The sequence below is a fragment of the Palaemon carinicauda genome, chromosome 5, assembly GCF_036898095.1.
Source record: "Palaemon carinicauda isolate YSFRI2023 chromosome 5, ASM3689809v2, whole genome shotgun sequence".
In the NCBI taxonomy this organism is placed as follows: domain Eukaryota; kingdom Metazoa; phylum Arthropoda; class Malacostraca; order Decapoda; family Palaemonidae; genus Palaemon; species Palaemon carinicauda.
The window spans coordinates 182,490,167-182,509,324 of record NC_090729.1 but is presented as its reverse complement, the minus strand read 5'-3'; the positions used below and the strand labels follow the sequence as shown (position 1 = coordinate 182,509,324).

Below are 19,158 nucleotides of genomic sequence, written 5' to 3'. Positions count from 1 at the left end.
TATATATATATATATATGTGTGTGTGTGTGTGTTTCTAAATATACATATATATCTGTACATACATACAGCATAGTTATGTATATATATATATATATATATATATATATATATATATATATATATATATATATATATATATATATATATATATATATATTACAATACACCCTTTTTCCCCTTTGCAGGACTTAGCACCAGAAGAGTTTAGTCTTCTGTTATCTCTTCAAGTCCACTTCCCTTAACCTTAAGAAAAGTCTGGAACACAGTCTAAGAATTACAGGTAAGTGACCTTGTGACCTTGTGACCTTCAGACGCAAAACTGTCCGTTTTCAGCATTTGACCCCATTAGCCGTTTCTCCCAACCGGGGTGGCTTCATAGAAAACAGAGTAACAGTCACTATCACCTTCATACGTTTCTCCCAACCGGGGTGGCCTCATGGAAAACATAGTAACAGTCACTATCACCTTCATACGTTTCTCCCAACCGGGGTGGCCTCATGGAAAACATAGTAACAGTCACTATCACCTTCATACGTTTCTCCCAACCGGGGTGGCCTCATGGAAAACATAGTAACAGTCACTATCACCTTCATACGTTTCTCCCAACCGGGGTGGCCTCATGGAAAACATAGTAACAGTCACTATCACCTTCATACGTTTCTCCCAACCGGGGTGGCCTCATGGAAAACATAGTAACAGTCACTATCACCTTCATACGTTTCTCCCAACCGGGGTGGCCTCATGGAAAACATAGTAACAGTCACTATCACCTTCATACGTTTCTCCCAACCGGGGTGGCCTCATGGAAAACATAGTAACAGTCACTATCACCTTCATACGTTTCTCCCAACCGGGGTGGCCTCATGGAAAACATAGTAACAGTCACTATCACCTTCATACGTTTCTCCCAACCGGGGTGGCCTCATGGAAAACATAGTAACAGTCACTATCACCTTCATACGTTTCTCCCAACCGGGGTGGGGTTTATAGAAAACATAGTAACAGTCACGAGAAAACATAGTAACAGTTGCTATAACCTTCATATGTTTATCCCAACCGGGGTGGGTTTATAGAAAATATAGTAACAGTCACTATCACCTTCATTAGTTTCTCCCAACTGGGGTGGCTTCATAGAAAACATAGTAACAGTCACTATCACCTTCATACGTTTCTCCCAACTGGGGTGGCTTTATAGAAAACAGAGTAACAGTCACTATCACCTTCATTAGTTTCTCCCAACCGGGGTGGCTTTATAGAAAACATAGTAACAGTCACTATCACCTTCATAAGTTTCTCCCAACCGGGGTGGGTTTATAGAAAACATAGTAACAGTCACTATCACCTTCATAAGTTTCTCCCAACTGGGGTGGCTTCATAGAAAATATAGTAACAGTTACTATCACCTTCATATGTTTTCCCAACTGGGGTGGCTTCATATAAAACGTGACCACATTCGCTGCCACCTCCATACTTCAGCTGCTGAGTCGTAGCTGATCTTACACTTACACGGGAGACTCATCAGCAGCACGTTAAACCTCCCGCACTTGTTGCACCGTTGCTCTCAATCTTAGAGGCAGTTCTTGCTTCCAAGATATCAAACCACTGCCTTTCCAAAATCCCCCCCCCCCTCCACGATATACCCTCTCTTCCCACTACATAGAATTTCAGGATTAAAGTTTTTTCAGAACGTATCGTCCTCTACCATTCATATTAAGATGAATAGATAGAAAGCTAATGTTTTCCATTAAAAGTTAACCTGGTTATATTCCTTAAACTTTGTATTTGTAATATGAAAATTCTTGTATTAAAACGGCATAGTCACACATGACCGGAGCTAATCCCCTTACAACTAAAAGAAGTTTTAAGATTAAACAAGAATTATGTGTATACTTTATAAACAATTACGATCTCAGCCTATGTGAACCTATCAGTTTCTTATTGGTCTCTTTACAGACTTGGCCTCTTGACTTGGAAAGATGCTGCGAATAGTTTTTCTCTCTTGCGTTCTGGTGAGTACATCGCACGAGGTGGACTTTTACAGCAGTCTCCCCTCGTCTTCTTCTTCTTCTTCTTCTTCTTCTGCATATAATGACTATGTTAAATTTTCCAATCAGTTGAGAATTCAATTGATAATAAAACGACAAAGAATATTACGACATTTCATTTCTCTTTAAATTGGATAATCTTCACGCCATAGCTGACTAAATAAGATTTTGTACTGAATGTTTCTTTGTCCTTTTCATTATTATTGAGTTTTACATTATTTTGAATGGAAAGATTTGAGTGAAAATAGATGGTTGAATTGAAAGAATAATTTCTATAAAAAGGAACTGCATGAAAATGCAATGTTATACATATGAACAGCTCTCTCTCTCTCTCTCTCTCTCTCTCTCTCTCTCTCTCTCTCTCTCAAGAATAATTTCTATTATAAGGAGATGCATGAAAACGTATGTATCATACATATAAACATCTCTCTCTCTCTCTCTCCTCTCTCTCTCTCTCTCTCTCTCTCTCTCTCTCTCTCATCTCTCTCTCTCTCTCTCTCATTAATGGGATCGTCATCTTAACCTCAACAAGTGTTTGGTAACATCAACAAATGTTTAGGAACCTCCGACGTATTTATTACTCCTGCCGACCGCCTCGGCCTCATTATTCTCACATATGTCAAGATATTTCAAGCGCCATGACGTCTGCCGAAAGGACACACCTGTTTTGCTAAGTGGTTTTCCATGTACTGTTTGGCACACTTGGTACGTGCACGTAAATACTCATATACGTACATAATTACATAAAGATAAGTCGAGATGAAGAAGTCGGTGCTTCGTGTCACTGTCATAACAAGATAAGTAATTTTCTAACGATAATGCCAAAGTAAACTTAGGAAAAAAAGCTTGATGAAATAGTGTTTTGGAGAAGACAAAATATGTACTTTGCGTTGATCGTAACCGTTTGAACGACGTATTTAGCCATCATTCTCAAAGTAGGTGTTTGTGATATGTGTGAAACTATAAGCATTTGTGTGGGGGGGGGGGGGGGAGAGAGGAGAAGAGACACTCTTCCTTCTATCAGATATACATAGAGTTCATCTCCTTGTGTATTTCACATCTCATCGAACTAATGCATATTTATCAGGACATCAAGTCTTAACAACAGTATTACTGGGTTAGACAAAGCGTTAACGATTCTATGAATATTTTTACCCGGACTTGTGTAACCCATAACTGCTCATTTAAGATCTATTCTGTGGCCTTTCTCCATGTAGCGTTCTCCTTTTTCCAAATAAGGTTGCAGCTTAGCTTTTGATAATGATGATCTTTGATAATCTGCAATCTTTAACAAACCTACACGTTTGAAGGTTTAAAGGTTGCTCATGAATGGCAGATGCAAGGGACAGTGACATTGCCCTATCAAGCAGCACAATGCCCTACAGTCTGACCACATATAAATATGATCAGCGCCCAAGTCCCCTTCCCACCCATGCTAGGACCAAGCAGGGCCAAGCAATGGCTTCTGATGACTCAGCAGATAGGCCTACAAGCTCCATTAAACCCCCCATCCTTACCTCACAAGGATGGTGAGGTTGCAGCGACCAAAGAAACTAACGAGTCGGAACGGGACTCGTGCCCCAGTCTGCCGTTCACCAGTCAGGGACGTTACCACATCGGCCACCACAACCCTTCTACATTTGGGCGTAATATGACATTTATTGCCATTATCATATTAACGATTATAGCTATAATTAATCAAAATGGGATCAGGTGTCCTGAGCAAGGTGGAATCAGGGAGACTTACGATAAAACTTCAATTATCTAATTATGTGACCCAAGGAAGGGAGACTAAACCTACACACTATTAGATGCTAAAAGACAACTAAATACATAATAAGATAATAGATAAAAAAAGCCATAAGTGAAATACGTTTGTAATACAAATGGTATGGTCTTTTCATATGGAGTCATATGTCTACATGTCTTTAGGTAAATGAATATTTTCATGATAATGTTTTTATGATGAACATAAACACAGGCAGACCTATACTCATTCAAAACTACACATATTCACGATACTTATATTCTTAGACAAACATTTACGATACATAAGTTTCACACATTCTTGATGTTTAAATTCATAGATACACACATTCATAGTAAGTATATTTATAGATGCAAGCATTTAGAAAAACCCACATATTCGTGATATATATATTCATAGATACGCTAATTCATAAAGAAACATATTCATTAGATATACAATCCTTGATACTAATTCATAAATGCATACTTTTATGATAAACACTTCAATAAATACATATATCTATAATACATACATTCATAGATGATAACATCAATAAAACAAGCATTTCTGATATACACTTTAATACTCTATAAATATCTATTATACTATATTTATAGATGAAAACATTAAAAGAAATATTCATGATAAACACTTTAAAAAAATACAAATATCTATGATACATACATTCATGGATGGTAACATTAATAAAAAAAAAATTTCTGATAAACACTTTAATAACTACAAATATCTATGATACATACGTTAATAGATGATAACATTAATAAAAGCAAACATTTGTGATACGTATAAGCATAGATAAGCTTATTCCTATATACACATTCATGTCTCCAAGAAAGGAAGGTGGCCCACCCATGACGTTAAGCAACCCCCCCCCCCCATTCTTTAAGGCTCAACAGTCCTTAACGTTCCCTTCGCATAAAGATCTGCTCCCGTCGGAGTAAGTAATGCTACTCCCTATCTCTTCATAATGTAACAAACGTTGAATTTTTAAAGTCATCAATAATTCCCAAAGAAATATTTAATATTTTATCTACCGGCGGAAATTCTCAAACTATTCCAACTCCCTAAAGACAGCAGGAAAAGTAGTCTTCGAGATCAATGAATAAAGTAGCAGTCATGACAAAAAGCAGCAAGGCTTTTGCTTATATAAAATTGATATGCTGTTTTTAAATTCACAGTTTATGCCTTATACAGTCATACCAAGGAAGGGATTCCTCTTTAACCTATGGAAAGTTTAGAAATTTCGTACGTTTTTTCCGTTCGCTTTTATAGATATATATTTAATTTCTTTACGCCTACTTTTGAAAGAAGTTGCAAAATATTTTCTATCATATTTACCTATAAAACAGAGACATAAGTTTATTTGTTGTAGCTATATCAGAAAATTATGTTTTTTGTTGTTACAAGAAAGAAGTTGTAATATATTTCATTATATTTACTTATATAACAAAGACGCAAGTTTATTTGTTGTAGCTATATCTGAAATTTATGTTTTTTGTTGTTACAAAGACTGTAGTAGGCTATTGCGAATAATGAAAAACCAAATTTGTTTTTGCATAAGTTTTGGTATTGCAATAAATTACTAAAACCAGGAATGACATCAGCAGGAGGGCAAATAGCTGTATGGCCATTGATTTATAGATTACGTGTTAACTGGCGTAACCCTACCCAGGGTACTAACGCCGATATTGGCGATTAACAAGACGTTACTTCGATATTCGAGGTGATTCGAGTCTTCAAGTTCAGCGTAAAGAATTCGAGAACGCTATAAAGTTTCTTAGAAAAGCGGACCGTTTGTTTTTTGCTTTTTGCACGACCAAGGACATAGATCCACTGGAAGGAGGTACATCCAGGAATGGAAGAAAGGTATTCCGGTCTCCTGCTAAAGTTTCAAGCTGATTCCATGAGAGAGAGAAGGAGACTAGATGGAGAAAATGAGGGACAGGGTTGACAGAGGCAGCGAGACAGTAAGCTGTTTAAGATTGAGAGAAAGTGAGGGAGACAGAGAGATTGAGAAGATGAGAGACAGGGTTGATAAGGGTAACGAGACAGTAAGCCGTTAAACGTAGAGAGAGAGAGAGAGAGAGAGAGAGAGAGAGAGAGAGAGAGAGAGAGAGAGAGAGAGAGAGAGGAGAGAGAGAGAGAGAGAGAGAGAGAGAGAGTTGTCTAACGTAGAGAAAAAGTGAGAGATAAAAATCATGAGAAATAGGTTTGACAGGCGAAACACTAATCTGTTTAACGTAAATAATATAAGAGAGAGAGAGAGAGAGAGAGAGAGAGAGAGAGAGAGAGAGAGAGAGAGAGAGAGAGAGAGAGAGAGAGAATGTGTAACTGTTTAACATAAAGAGATGGCGTACGCAAGACAGACGAAGAGACACAAAGAGAGAAACTGCAACAACAACTAAAATACCTAAGATAGCGAGTATGAATGACATTTCAAATGCATATCATGTACGCAAATTAGTCAAGAGAATTTTGCAATGCGTATTGCATGGTTAAAATCATCTCTAAACGCCATAATAGCAAAATTCCAAAATATTTCACAAAATTTATTTTTTACGATCTGGTTCACATAGATTCAGATAAACATATTTATTTACTCGTAGAGATTAAATCTATTTCTTACACATGACTGGAAAAAAAGTTTTTTCCTTTTAAGGTATGAAAAAACTCCCAAACTACAGGATGAAAATTTTCAGATCAGAAGATTCAAAAACCTACAAACTTTTCGAAGTTTGTTTCAGTAAAGGAAAGAAAAGTCTTCGATTCCATAGAGAAATTGAGAGGAGAAAGGGAAAGAGAAAAATATATTTAGCGAATGTTTGAAGAAAAATATCTTTATCCTTAAAGTCTTACGTTGAAAACATGGAGAGAGAGAGAGAGAGAGAGAGAGAGAGAGAGAGAGAGAGAGAGAGAGAGAGAGAGAGAGAGAGAGAGAGAGAGAGAGAGAGAGAGAATCCATTTAATATTTTAAGAAATGGTTTCTTTTATCTGCATGTGCGTTAGGATTCTGGGTTATAAAGATAGATGGATAGATAGATATATAGACAGGTAGACAGAGCATTGAGATAAAAAAAATTTGCTAAAAAAAAATACACTGATGGAGAGAAGGACAGATAGATATGAATTTAGACTGAAAAAAAAATAGTTTGGGAAAATATGTTATGAATAAATGAAGGAAAATGAAGGTAGATAAAAATAGACCTATAGAAATTAAACAAAAAGAGTGAAAGGTGAAGTCGAAGGAAGAAAGATTTAGATAGATAGATTGATAGACAGGTAGATGGATAGATAGACGATCATCTTTCGCAGTAAAAAGAAGCAAAAATAGGAGAGAGAACTAAAGGTGATATGAGAAAAGCCACTCGGCAAATGGAAACTGGAAATGGCTTCCCTCCATACCATGCTATGACCCTTTGGAAGCATTAGGCGTTGGACGATGGAAGAAGGAAGGAAAGATAAATGGATAAATGGGTGGATGGAAGAACAGAAGCCGAGACGGACTCGAAATAGCAACCGTGAAATAGCGTAGCCTCTCAATCTCTCGGTTGATATTTTTTCCAAAATGATAATTTTTGACGTTATTTTCTGTTTGAGTTTGAGAGGTCCGTGGTCGAGGTTGTTTGTGACGGAGAGGAAATATCTGTTTGTGTGATGCCGCTAATCTGTTTGTGTTTGTGGTAGGGCATGAATCTGTTAGTGAGTGCTCAAGGGATCGAATTAATGTTTGTGAGTGATGTGGCACAGAGTAGGCTAGCTCTGTCTTGCGAGTGTCTGTGCTAAATATAAATAGAGACAGAAGTCTGTGCGTGTGTGTATATATACTGTATGTATGTGTGTATATATATATATATATATATATATATATATATATATATATATATATATATATATATATATATATATATATATATATATATATATACATATGTAAGTTTCTTAGGAGAGAGAGAGAGAGAGAGAGAGAGAGAGAGAGAGAGAGAGAGAGAGAGAGAGAGAGAGAGAGAGAGATGGACGAATTTTCTTTCGCTTAGACATATTCTAATGGTGACCGTTTAAGACAACACGAGTTTATTGCTCGAAAAAGAAGGAAGAATAAGAAAGCGACGTAAAGTCTCCACGTACTACTTGGAAACGTTCTAAACAGGAAAAAAGGAAGAAGAGGAGCGTTCGCAAAGCTGTAAATTCCTTTAACAAAAGGAAGGAAGGGAAGAGGCCAGAGGGAGAAAAATGGTCGGCCTCTTCGGTGAAGTCCTTTTTCTGAACCAGGACTTCAGAAGATAACAGCGCAGAGAAAATGCATTCGCTTTTAAATTGTCGTTTGTTTTACACAGTTTTTAGCTTCCGAGACAAAACAAAAAAAAAACATCGAGAAAACGGATTATAAAAGTTACGCAGTCAGAAGTAGAAAACTTCAAGCAGATTATATAGTTTTATGCTATAAAAACCAGGCCGGGTTTTTTTTTCGGGAAAAAACTTTTCAACAAAAGTTCTGAGTTTCTTTTTATTATGCTCAGTTAACGTTTCATTGTTAGTATTTTTACTGGTTTGCTTTGCACATGGATGGAGCCATTCTCTGGTGGGACAGTCTGAATGCAGATATGTATAAATACATATGTTTATGTAATGCAGATACGTATATGCATAAATATATGTGTTTATGTAATGCAGACATATACATGTATGAATACATATGTTTACGTAATGCAGATATGAATATGTATAAATACATATGTTTAGTATATGTATAGAATTATATATATATATATATATATATATATATATATATATATATATATATATATATATATATATATATATATATATATATATGTATAAATACATATGTTTACGTGATGCAGATATGTATATGTGTAAATACATATGTTTAGTATATATATAAACTTATGTGTATGTATAAATACATATGTTTATGTAATGCAGATCTGTATACGTGTAAATACAGTAGTAGTAGTAGTAGTAGTAGTAGTAGTAGTAGTAGTAGCTAAACTACAACCCTAGTTGGAAAAGCAAGATTCTATAAGTACAAGGGGTCCAACAAGGAATAATAGCCCAGTGAGGAAAGCAAATAAGGAAATGAATACACTATATGAGAAGTAATGAACAATTAAAATATTTGAGGAACAGTTACAACATCAAACAGATCTTTCATATATAAACTATAAAAAGACATGCCAGCCTGTTTAACATAAACATATTTGGCTGGTCTTTACTTTCTATTTACTTTTGTTGTTTACTTGCCAGAGGCAAATTAATTTAAATTTAAGAGGCAATTTTAATTCGTTCAGTTTCCACAAAAAATGTCTATGAATAATCCTTTCCTGCATTCTAAACGGATAGATTTATTTATTTATTTATTTTTTAAATGGAGAATTAAGTATCAGTCTGTATTTATTTCTGTTGTCTACTTGCCAGAGGTAAACCAATTGAAATTAAAGAGGCAATTTTAATTCGTTAAGTTTCCACAAAAAAAGTTTATGAATAATCCTTTCCTGTATTCTAAACGTTTTTTTTTTTTTTTTTTTTTTTTTTTTTTTTTTTTTTTTTTTTTTTTTTTTTTTTTTTTTGTTAAATGGAGAATGAAATATCAGAGTCTGATATCTTATAATGAGGAATTAATATTTCCTTAAAATCTCACAGTTGATACTTACGTGACTTGACTCTAATGAATCACTTTTGGGGCAGCAAAAGCGAGAATTATTATTCCATTATTCCCTTCTCTCATTTGCATAAACTGCAGTATTTTGCGATAACGTTCCTTTTATGGTTTGTATATGAAATGTCTGTTTTAATGGTGATGATGTTTTAAAAATATTTCAATTGTTCATTACTTCTTATATCATTTATTTATTTCCTTATTTACTTTCCTCACTGGGCTAATTTTCCTCGTTGGGGGCCCTTGGGCTTATAGCATCCTGCTTTTTCCACTAGGGTTGTAGATTAGCTATTGATAATAATAATAATAATAATAATAATAATAATAATAATAATAATAATAATAATAATAAGGGTAATAATAATAATAATAGTAATAGTAATAATAATAATAATAAAAATAATAATAATAATAATTATAATAACAATAATAATAATAATATTAATAATAATAACAACGATAACAATAACAATAATAATAACATTAATAACAACAACAACAACAGCAACAATAATAATAATAATAATAATAATAATAATTGCCCAAGAGTTGCAAATGCCTAAAGAGACTGCGTTTAACAGTGGTCTTTTTCGTATTACCAAGGTCAATTATAAGCAAATGCTGGCGATGTGAAATGAAAGTAATTTGTATTTGGGATTGAAAATAGTAGACATGATTTACATCTACCTTATACAACCTTTCACCACGAAAGGGTTTGCGCATCGCCATGATCAGAAAAGCTATACTTAAGTCATTTTTTTTATTTTAGGGAGGCAGATTTGTACAGATTCGCAGGGGTGCCTTTTTAGCTCGGAAAAGTTTCCTTATAGCTGATTGGTCGGAAGTATTTTTGTTCGAATACTTCCGACCAATCAGCTATCAGGAAACTTTTCCAAGCTAAAAAGGCACCCCTGCGAGTCGGTGCAAATCTGCCTCACAAACAAAAAATTGACTGTGGTCTGGACCAACCATGCGAGGTTGGTTTGCTGTGAGCGATCAGACAAAAAATAAACATTAAAAATAAAAAAGGAATTGCAAAGCGTTGTAGTAATAAAGTTCTGGCATGTATGGCATAAAAACGGAAATCTTTAATTATGCAACTTTATGAAAAAAGCAAACTTTACGCACTCGGCTAACTCGTATGTATAAATGATTAAAAAGTAAACAAAACCAGTAAATAATTGAAAAAAAAAAAAATGATAGATGATCCAGAAGTTACTTTGCCCTTTTCAATGGTCATTATATCGGGCATCATCGTACCCACTATTATTATTATTATTATTATTATTATTATTACAAGCTCGGTTATAGCCCCACCACTTAGAAAAGCAGGATGCTATAAGCTCTAGGGCTCCAATGGGAAAAATAACCCAGTGATGAAAGGAAACAAGGAAACAAATAAACTACAAGAGAAGAATAAATGATCAAAACAAAATATGTCAACAATAATAACAACATTAAATTAGATCCTTCCCATAAAAGAAAAAAAAAAGAGGAAGAGAAATAAGATAGAACAGCATGCCCAAGTGTACCCCCTAAATTGCATACTTCAACTTAACTGTGGTTAAAAGGCAATTATATTACTATTTTTCATACCATCCGAGCGACCAGTTGTTAAATTTAAGCTTATTAAAATGCTTGAAGAAATGATGCTCTTATATTTCAAGCGCAAAAGCCAAAGAAAAGGACAATTTGATAGCCTTATTTACAGTTAAAATGCCTTAAAAACGATAAAAATCCTGGAATAACATAAATTGACAGGCATTTACCGTTTAAAAAACGGATATAATGACGTAAAGGAGTGATATTACGGTCACCAACCCTGTAAAAAATAATAACAAATTAAGCTAAAAATTACGGTCCCCTGTATTTTACTGAAATACGGCTGAGAAGAGTAGATTTTTACGGAGAATTTTCGACTATTTTTTTTTTTTTTTAAGTCCAACATCGATCACGAAAAGTCATAAGATACATAGTACGAGATGTTGTCAAATGTTAAATTCAAGTTGATGAGAAAGTGTAAAATATCTCTCTCATGTTGGTATTGCGCTTTTAAATATAATTTAGATATGATAATGATATGACATGATAATGTCATTATTACGATATGATATGATATGTCATGATAATAATATGATAATGATATGATATGTTATGATAAAACATGATATGACATGATAATAATATATGATATGATATGATAATGATATATGATATGATATGATAATACATGATAGACATAATAACGATAATGATAATGATATGATAATGATATGATATGATATGATATGATATGATAATGATAATGATATGATATGATAATGATATGATAATGACCTCTGGTATGCCTGATGACGTTTCGCGAACGGGGTGAGAAATCAGATTTGCAGATGGAGAACAAAAATAGATTTTTTCATAAAGTGATTTTGTTATCTTTACTTTTGTCTTCTTAGAAGAAAAAGACGAATGAGAGAGAGAGAGAGAGAGAGAGAGAGAGAGAGAGAGAGAGAGAGAGAGAGAGAGAGAGAGAGAGAGAGAGAGAGAGTTGTTGTCTATCAAGTATATAAATTTATGTTTTTCTCTTTTCAGGCGTACACAGTCGAAACCAGAATCGTCATTCAGGTAAGTGGGTATGTTTGCACTCTCATATGAATAAATAAATAAACAAATAAATAAATAAACAAATAAATAAATAAGTTAATGAATGATTAAATATACAATGAAACAAAAGGGCTGCAATGAAATTATAACCAATCCGAAAGCTTATAATATTTCAATCAATTAGGTATCTGAGTTACCTAGCTTAGCCCATTCCATCAGCGAAAAATTAACTTCAATTAAATGTATATCTATCTATCTATCTATCTATCTATCTATAGAATAATTGATTGTTTGGAGTGATAGATAGATAGATAGATAGACAGATAGATAGCTAGATAGATAGATAGATATGTTCATGTATTTGAACTATGACAAGTTTTAGTAATCATCATACTGGTGAAAGAAAGATAAACTAAGTAATAATAATAATAATAATAATAATAATAATAATAATAATAATGATAACGATGATAATAATAATAATAATAATAATAATAATAATAATAATAATAATAATAATAATAATAATAACAATAATAATAATAATAATGATAATAATAATAATAATAATAATAATAATAATAAAAACTATAACAATAATAATTTGGATAATAATAATAATAATAATAATAATGATAATAATAATTGTAATAATAATAAATAATGATAATAATAATAATAATAATAATAATAATAATAATAATAATAATAATAATAATAACATTTTGACACCTTTACTGTTCGCACCTGAAGAATTCCCGTCATTACAGGTGATTCAGTCAGTAAACAGCGGTTGCAATGATGACTGTCAACCGGCGCCTCCAGTAGGTAAGTATTCACTATACATATGCATTGGTATTCATTATTCATTATAAATCCGTGAATGATACGCATGTATGCGTAAGTATACACGGATTTGCAATACTTTAATCAGTCATAATATTTTCCACATTGCCAGCTTTGGAATTCCCTTCCTTCTTCTGTTCCTGCTCTTGCTTGAGGGTACATTGATTCCTTTTCTCACTGGGATATTTTCCATGTTGGAGCCTCTAAGCTTATAACATCCTGCTTTTCGAAATAGGGTTGTAGCTTATCAAGTAATAATAATAATAATAAAAATAATAATAATAATAATAATCTTGCTTCACCTAATTTTTTTCTTTATCTCACCTCAAATCCTAATATCAACCATTGAACTCCTTCTTAAGCCTAACCCCCCAAAAATTAAATACTTCCATTTTTCAATCATTCATATTAACATTACTCTCTTCATCTTCCAAGTTTCCATTCACCTTAACATCTATTAACAGCTGCTTTCTATTTTTACTACATTTCACCAGTCTCGCGATACCTTCTCTTTGGTATGGTCAATGAACACAACAATCAGCATCATCAGTTATTATAATTAATTAAAAAATCCAACAAATATAGACCTACAAATACATTTTATTTATTTTTTTGCTCTCTCATTGTCCTAACATTTACTGAAAAATACCCCTCAACCAATCTTTCTATGATATTAAATACACTTTCCTTGTTAAATATTTAATTAATCTCTCCTAAAGGACCTCCAGTCACAGACCAACCAGTAACAAGACCTCCAGTCACAGACCAACCAGCACCAACATCTTCAGTCACTGTCCAACCAATACCAGAGACAACTACTTCAGCAGTTTCATCAAGCACATCAACACTAGACTTGACTACAACAACAGGGCTTCCTACTACTAGCATATCGACAACGCAGACAACCACGCCAATAGCACCTCAAGCCACCAGCACACCAGTACCAGAAACTACCACAACATCAGATTCTCCAACCACTACCTCACAAGTAGCAAACACAACCACATCAATAGATTCTCCATCTAGTACCTCTAAAGTAGAAACGACAACCACATCAGCACTCAACACCACTACAACAACAGGGCTTCCTATAACTACGGCATCAACAGCAATGACTGCCATGACAACAGAACTTAAAGTTAGTAGCACACGAGCACCAGACACTACCACGAAAGCAGATACTTCAACCACAACCTCTCAAGTAGCAAAGACAACAACAACAGTAAGAGGACCAACCACAAGTGAAACAGTTACATATACGATTTCAATACCAATAAATACAACATCTCAAGTTACAGAATCGTCTTTTAACGAAACTGCATTACAAGAAGAATTACAAGAACAAAGAGAGATATACAATCAAACCCAAGAAGAGCTTAGTAATTTAACAAATACTATAAACAACAAAGAACAGGAGATTTTAGCACTTAATGAGACATCAAAAAAATTAGAAAGTCAATATCAGGCTGGAACAGATGCAGTAGATGTCCTAAACAATCTTACTTCAATCTTTAATTCATCGAGAAGACATAGGAGACTAGCACAAATGTCAACAGAATATGATTGGCAGTACTGTCCAACAGGTAACGTTACTAGAGCTACACCTACAAATATGACGCTCATCACAATACAAGATATTCAGGATGCCGTTGAGGTAAACCTCTTACAGTGCCTCACAGAATTTATTGCAGAATTAACTGAAGCTCTAAAGAATGGAACGTATGTCATAAATGAAGATGACAAAACTCAAATAGTAGCAAAGGCAAATGAAGCAGTAACAGCAAAAACAGAGAAACTAAATGAGATTGCAAAACAAATTCAAGAGATTGAAAGCAACAAAACCCAACTGCTAAACAGTATACAATCATTAAATGATCAGAAAGAGTCATTGGTTAAAAAATTAGATGAAATAGCGTCAAAAATAACTGAGATCGAAGAAAACATAAAAAATGAAAAAGAAAAGACTACATCTATGATAAAAACAACTATTCCTATTCTGCCTATAACCAGCACAACAGAAACTTCCCAAACTGAAAAGTTTACATCCTCTAGGGCAGTTGAGGATATAACCTCAAGTTCAGGTGTAACAGAAACCTCTACAATACCTGGGACACCAACCACATCAGCAGTTTTTTCAAACACATCAACACTATACACCACAACAACAACAGGGCTTCCTAAAACTAGCACATCAACAACACTGATCACCACGGCAACACACCAACAAACCACCAGCACAACAGAACCAGAAACTACCAAAAAAAGAAATTCTTCAACCTCTACCTCACTAGTACCAACAACAACAACACTAGCAGTTTCTTCAAGCACAAAAACACTAGAAGCAACTACATCAACTAAATCAACAACACTAACCATCACTCCAGTAGGTCCTCAAGCCAACAGCACACCAGTAACTGAATCTACCAAAACATCAGATTCTCCAACCACTACCTCACAAGTAGCAACGACAACTACTTCAGCAGGTTCATCAAGCACATCAACACTAAACTCGACTACAACAAAAGGGCTTCCTACTACTAGCATATCGACAACGCAGACAACCACCCCAATAGCACCTCAAGCCACCAGCACACCAGTACCAGAAACTACCACAACATCAGATTCTCCAACCACTACCTCACAAGTAGCAACGACAACTACTTCAGCGGTTTCATCAAGCACATCAACACTAGACTCGACTACAACAACAAGGCTTCCTACTACTAGTATATCGACAACGCAGACAACCACGCCAATAGCACCTCAAGCCACCAGCACACCAGTAACTGAAACTACTACAACATCAGATTCTCCAACCACTACCTCACAAGCAGCAACAACAAGTACTTCAGTGGTTTCATCAAGCACGTCAACACTAGATTCGACTACAACAACAGGGCTTCCTACTACTAGCATATCGACAACACAGACAACCACGCCAATAGGATCACTAACCACCAGCACACAAGTACCAGAAACTACCACAACATCAGATTCTCCAACCACTACCTCAAAAGCAGCAACAACAACTACTTCAGCGGTTTCATCAAGCACGTCAACACTAGACTCGACTGCAACAACAGGGCTTCCTACTACTAGTATATCGACAACGCAGACAACCACCCCAATAGCACCTCAAGCCACCAGCACACCAGTAACTGAAACTACCACAACATCAGATTCTCCAACCACTACCTCACAAGCAGCAACAACAAGTACTTTAGTGGTTTCATCAAGCACGTCAACACTAGACTCGACTACAACAACAGGGCTTCCTACTACTAGCATATCGACAACACAGACAACCACGCCAATAGGATCACAAACCACCAGCACACCAGTACCAGAAACTACCACAACATCAGATTCTCCAACCACTACCTCACAAGTAGCAAACACAACTACGTCAATAGATTCTCCAGCTAGTACCTCTAAAGTAGAAACAACAACCACATCAGCACTCAACACCACTACAACAACAGGGTTTCCTATAACTACGACATCAACAGCAATGACTGCCATGGAAACAGAACTTAAAGTTAGTAGCACACGAGCACCAGACACTACCACGATAGCAGATACTTCAACCACAACCTCACAAGCAGCAGAGACAACGACAGTAGTAGGTCAATCAACCACAACGGACTCAGTTACAAATTCGATTTCAGTACCAATAAATACAACATCTCAAGTTACAAAGCCGTCTTTTAACGAAACAGCATTACAAGAAGAAATGCAAGAACAAAGAGAGATATACAATCAAACCCAAGAAGAGCTTAGTAATTTAACAAATACTATAAACAAAAAAGAACAGGAGATCTTAGCACTTAATGAGACATCAAAAAAATTAGAAAGTCAATATCAGGCTGGTACGGATGCAGTGGATGTCCTAAACAATCTTACTTCAACCTTTAATTCATCGAGAAGACATAGGAGACTAGCACAAATGTCAACAGAATATGATTGGCAGTACTGTCCAACAGGTAATGTTACCAGAGGAACACCTACAGTTATAACTATTATCGCAATACAAGATATCCAGGAAGCAGTTGAGGTAAATCTTTTACAGTGCCTCACAGAATTTATTGCAGAATTGACTGAAGCTCTAAAGAATGGAACGTATGTCATAAATGAAGATGACAAAACTCAAATAGTAGCAAAGGCAAATGAAGCAGTAACAGCAAAAAATGAGAAACTCAATGAGATTGCAAAACAAGTTCAAGAGATTGAGAGCAACAAAACCCAACTGCTAAACAGTATACAATCATTAAATGATCAAAAAGAGTTATTGGTTAAAAAATTAGATGAAATAGCGTCAAAAATAACTGAGATCGAAGAAAACATAAAAAATGAAAAAGAAAAGACTACACCTATGATAAAAACAACTATTCCTGTTCTGCCTATAACCAGCACAACAGAACCAGAAACTACCACAAGAAGAAATTCTTCAACCTCTACCTCACAAGTACCAACAACCACATTAGCAGTTTCTTCAAGCACAGAAACACTAGAAGCAACTACATCACCAGTGATTCCCATAACTAGCACATCAACAACTCTGACCATCACTCCAGTAGGTCCTCAAGCCACCAGCACACCTGTACCAGAAACTACCACAACATCAGATTCTCCAACCACTACCTCACAAGTTGGAACGACAACTACTTCAGCGGTTTCATCAAGCACATCAACACTAGACTCGACTACAACAACAGGGCTTCCTACTACTAGTATATCGACAACGCAGACAACCACGCCAATAACACCTCAAGCCACCAGCACACCAGTACCAGAAACTACCACAACATCAGATTCTCCAACCACTACCTCACAAGTTGCAACGACAACTACTTCAGCGGTTTCATCAAGCACATCAACACTAGACTCGACTACAACAACAGGGCTTCCTACTACTAGTATATTGACAACGCAGACAACCACGCCAATAACACCTCAAGCCACCAGCACACCAGTACCAGAAACTACCACAACATCAGATTCTCCAACCACTACCTCACAAGTAGCAACGACAACTACTTCAGCGGTTTCATCAAGCACATCAACACTAGACTCGACTACAACAACAGGGCTTCCTACTACTAGTATATCGACAACGCAGACAACCACGCCAATAACACCTCAAGCCACCAGCACAACAGTACCAGAAACTACCACAACATCAGATTCTCCAACCACTACCTCACAAGTAGCAACGACAACTACTTCAGCGGTTTCATCAAGCACATCAACACTAGACTCGACTACAACAACAGGGCTTCCTAGTACTAGCATATCGACAACACAGACAACCACGCCAATAGCACCTCAAGCCACCAGCACACCAGTACCAGAAACTACCAAAACATCAGATTTTCCAACCACTACCTCACAAGTTGCAACAACAACTACTTCAGCGGTTTCATCAAGCACATCAACACTAGACTCGACTACAACAACAGGGCTTCCTACTACTAGTATATCGACAACGGAGACAACCACGCCAATAACACCTCAAGCCACCAGCACACCAGTACCAAAAACTACATCAACATCAGATTCTCCAACCACTACCTCACAAGTAGCAACAACAACTACTTCAGCGGTTTCATCAAGCACATCAACACTAGACTCGACTACAACAACAGGGCTTCCTACTACTAGCATATCGACAACACAGACAACCACGCCAATAGGATCACTAACCACCAGCACACCTGTACCAGAAACTACCACAACATCAGATTCTCCAACCACTACCTCACAAGTTGGAACGACAACTACTTCAGCGGTTTCATCAAGCACATCAACACTAGACTCGACTACAACAACAGGGCTTCCTACTACTAGTATATCGACAACGCAGACAACCACGCCAATAACACCTCAAGCCACCAGCACACCAGTACCAGAAACTACCACAACATCAGATTCTCCAACCACTACCTCACAAGTTGCAACGACAACTACTTCAGCGGTTTCATCAAGCACATCAACACTAGACTCGACTACAACAACAGGGCTTCCTACTACTAGTATATTGACAACGCAGACAACCACGCCAATAACACCTCAAGCCACCAGCACACCAGTACCAGAAACTACCACAACATCAGATTCTCCAACCACTACCTCACAAGTAGCAACGACAACTACTTCAGCGGTTTCATCAAGCACATCAACACTAGACTCGACTACAACAACAGGGCTTCCTACTACT

At 35.8% G+C, this 19,158-nt stretch overlaps 1 protein-coding gene across 1 annotated transcript in view; it reads left to right on the top strand.

Moving 5' to 3' along the window:
* The first annotated feature begins 5,742 nt into the window (after nt 1-5,742).
* Nucleotides 5,743-19,158, top strand: part of LOC137641280 (pneumococcal serine-rich repeat protein-like) — an 80,913-nt gene continuing 67,497 nt past the window's right edge. Inside the window, exons 1-7 of the mRNA XM_068373709.1 lie at nt 5,743-5,868; nt 12,084-12,116; nt 12,866-12,923; nt 13,661-17,589; nt 17,746-17,961; nt 18,088-18,787; nt 18,959-19,077. Coding sequence (XP_068229810.1) covers nt 5,743-5,868; nt 12,084-12,116; nt 12,866-12,923; nt 13,661-17,589; nt 17,746-17,961; nt 18,088-18,787; nt 18,959-19,077 — 5,181 coding nt within the window. The remainder of the gene's footprint in view (nt 5,869-12,083; nt 12,117-12,865; nt 12,924-13,660; nt 17,590-17,745; nt 17,962-18,087; nt 18,788-18,958; nt 19,078-19,158) is intronic.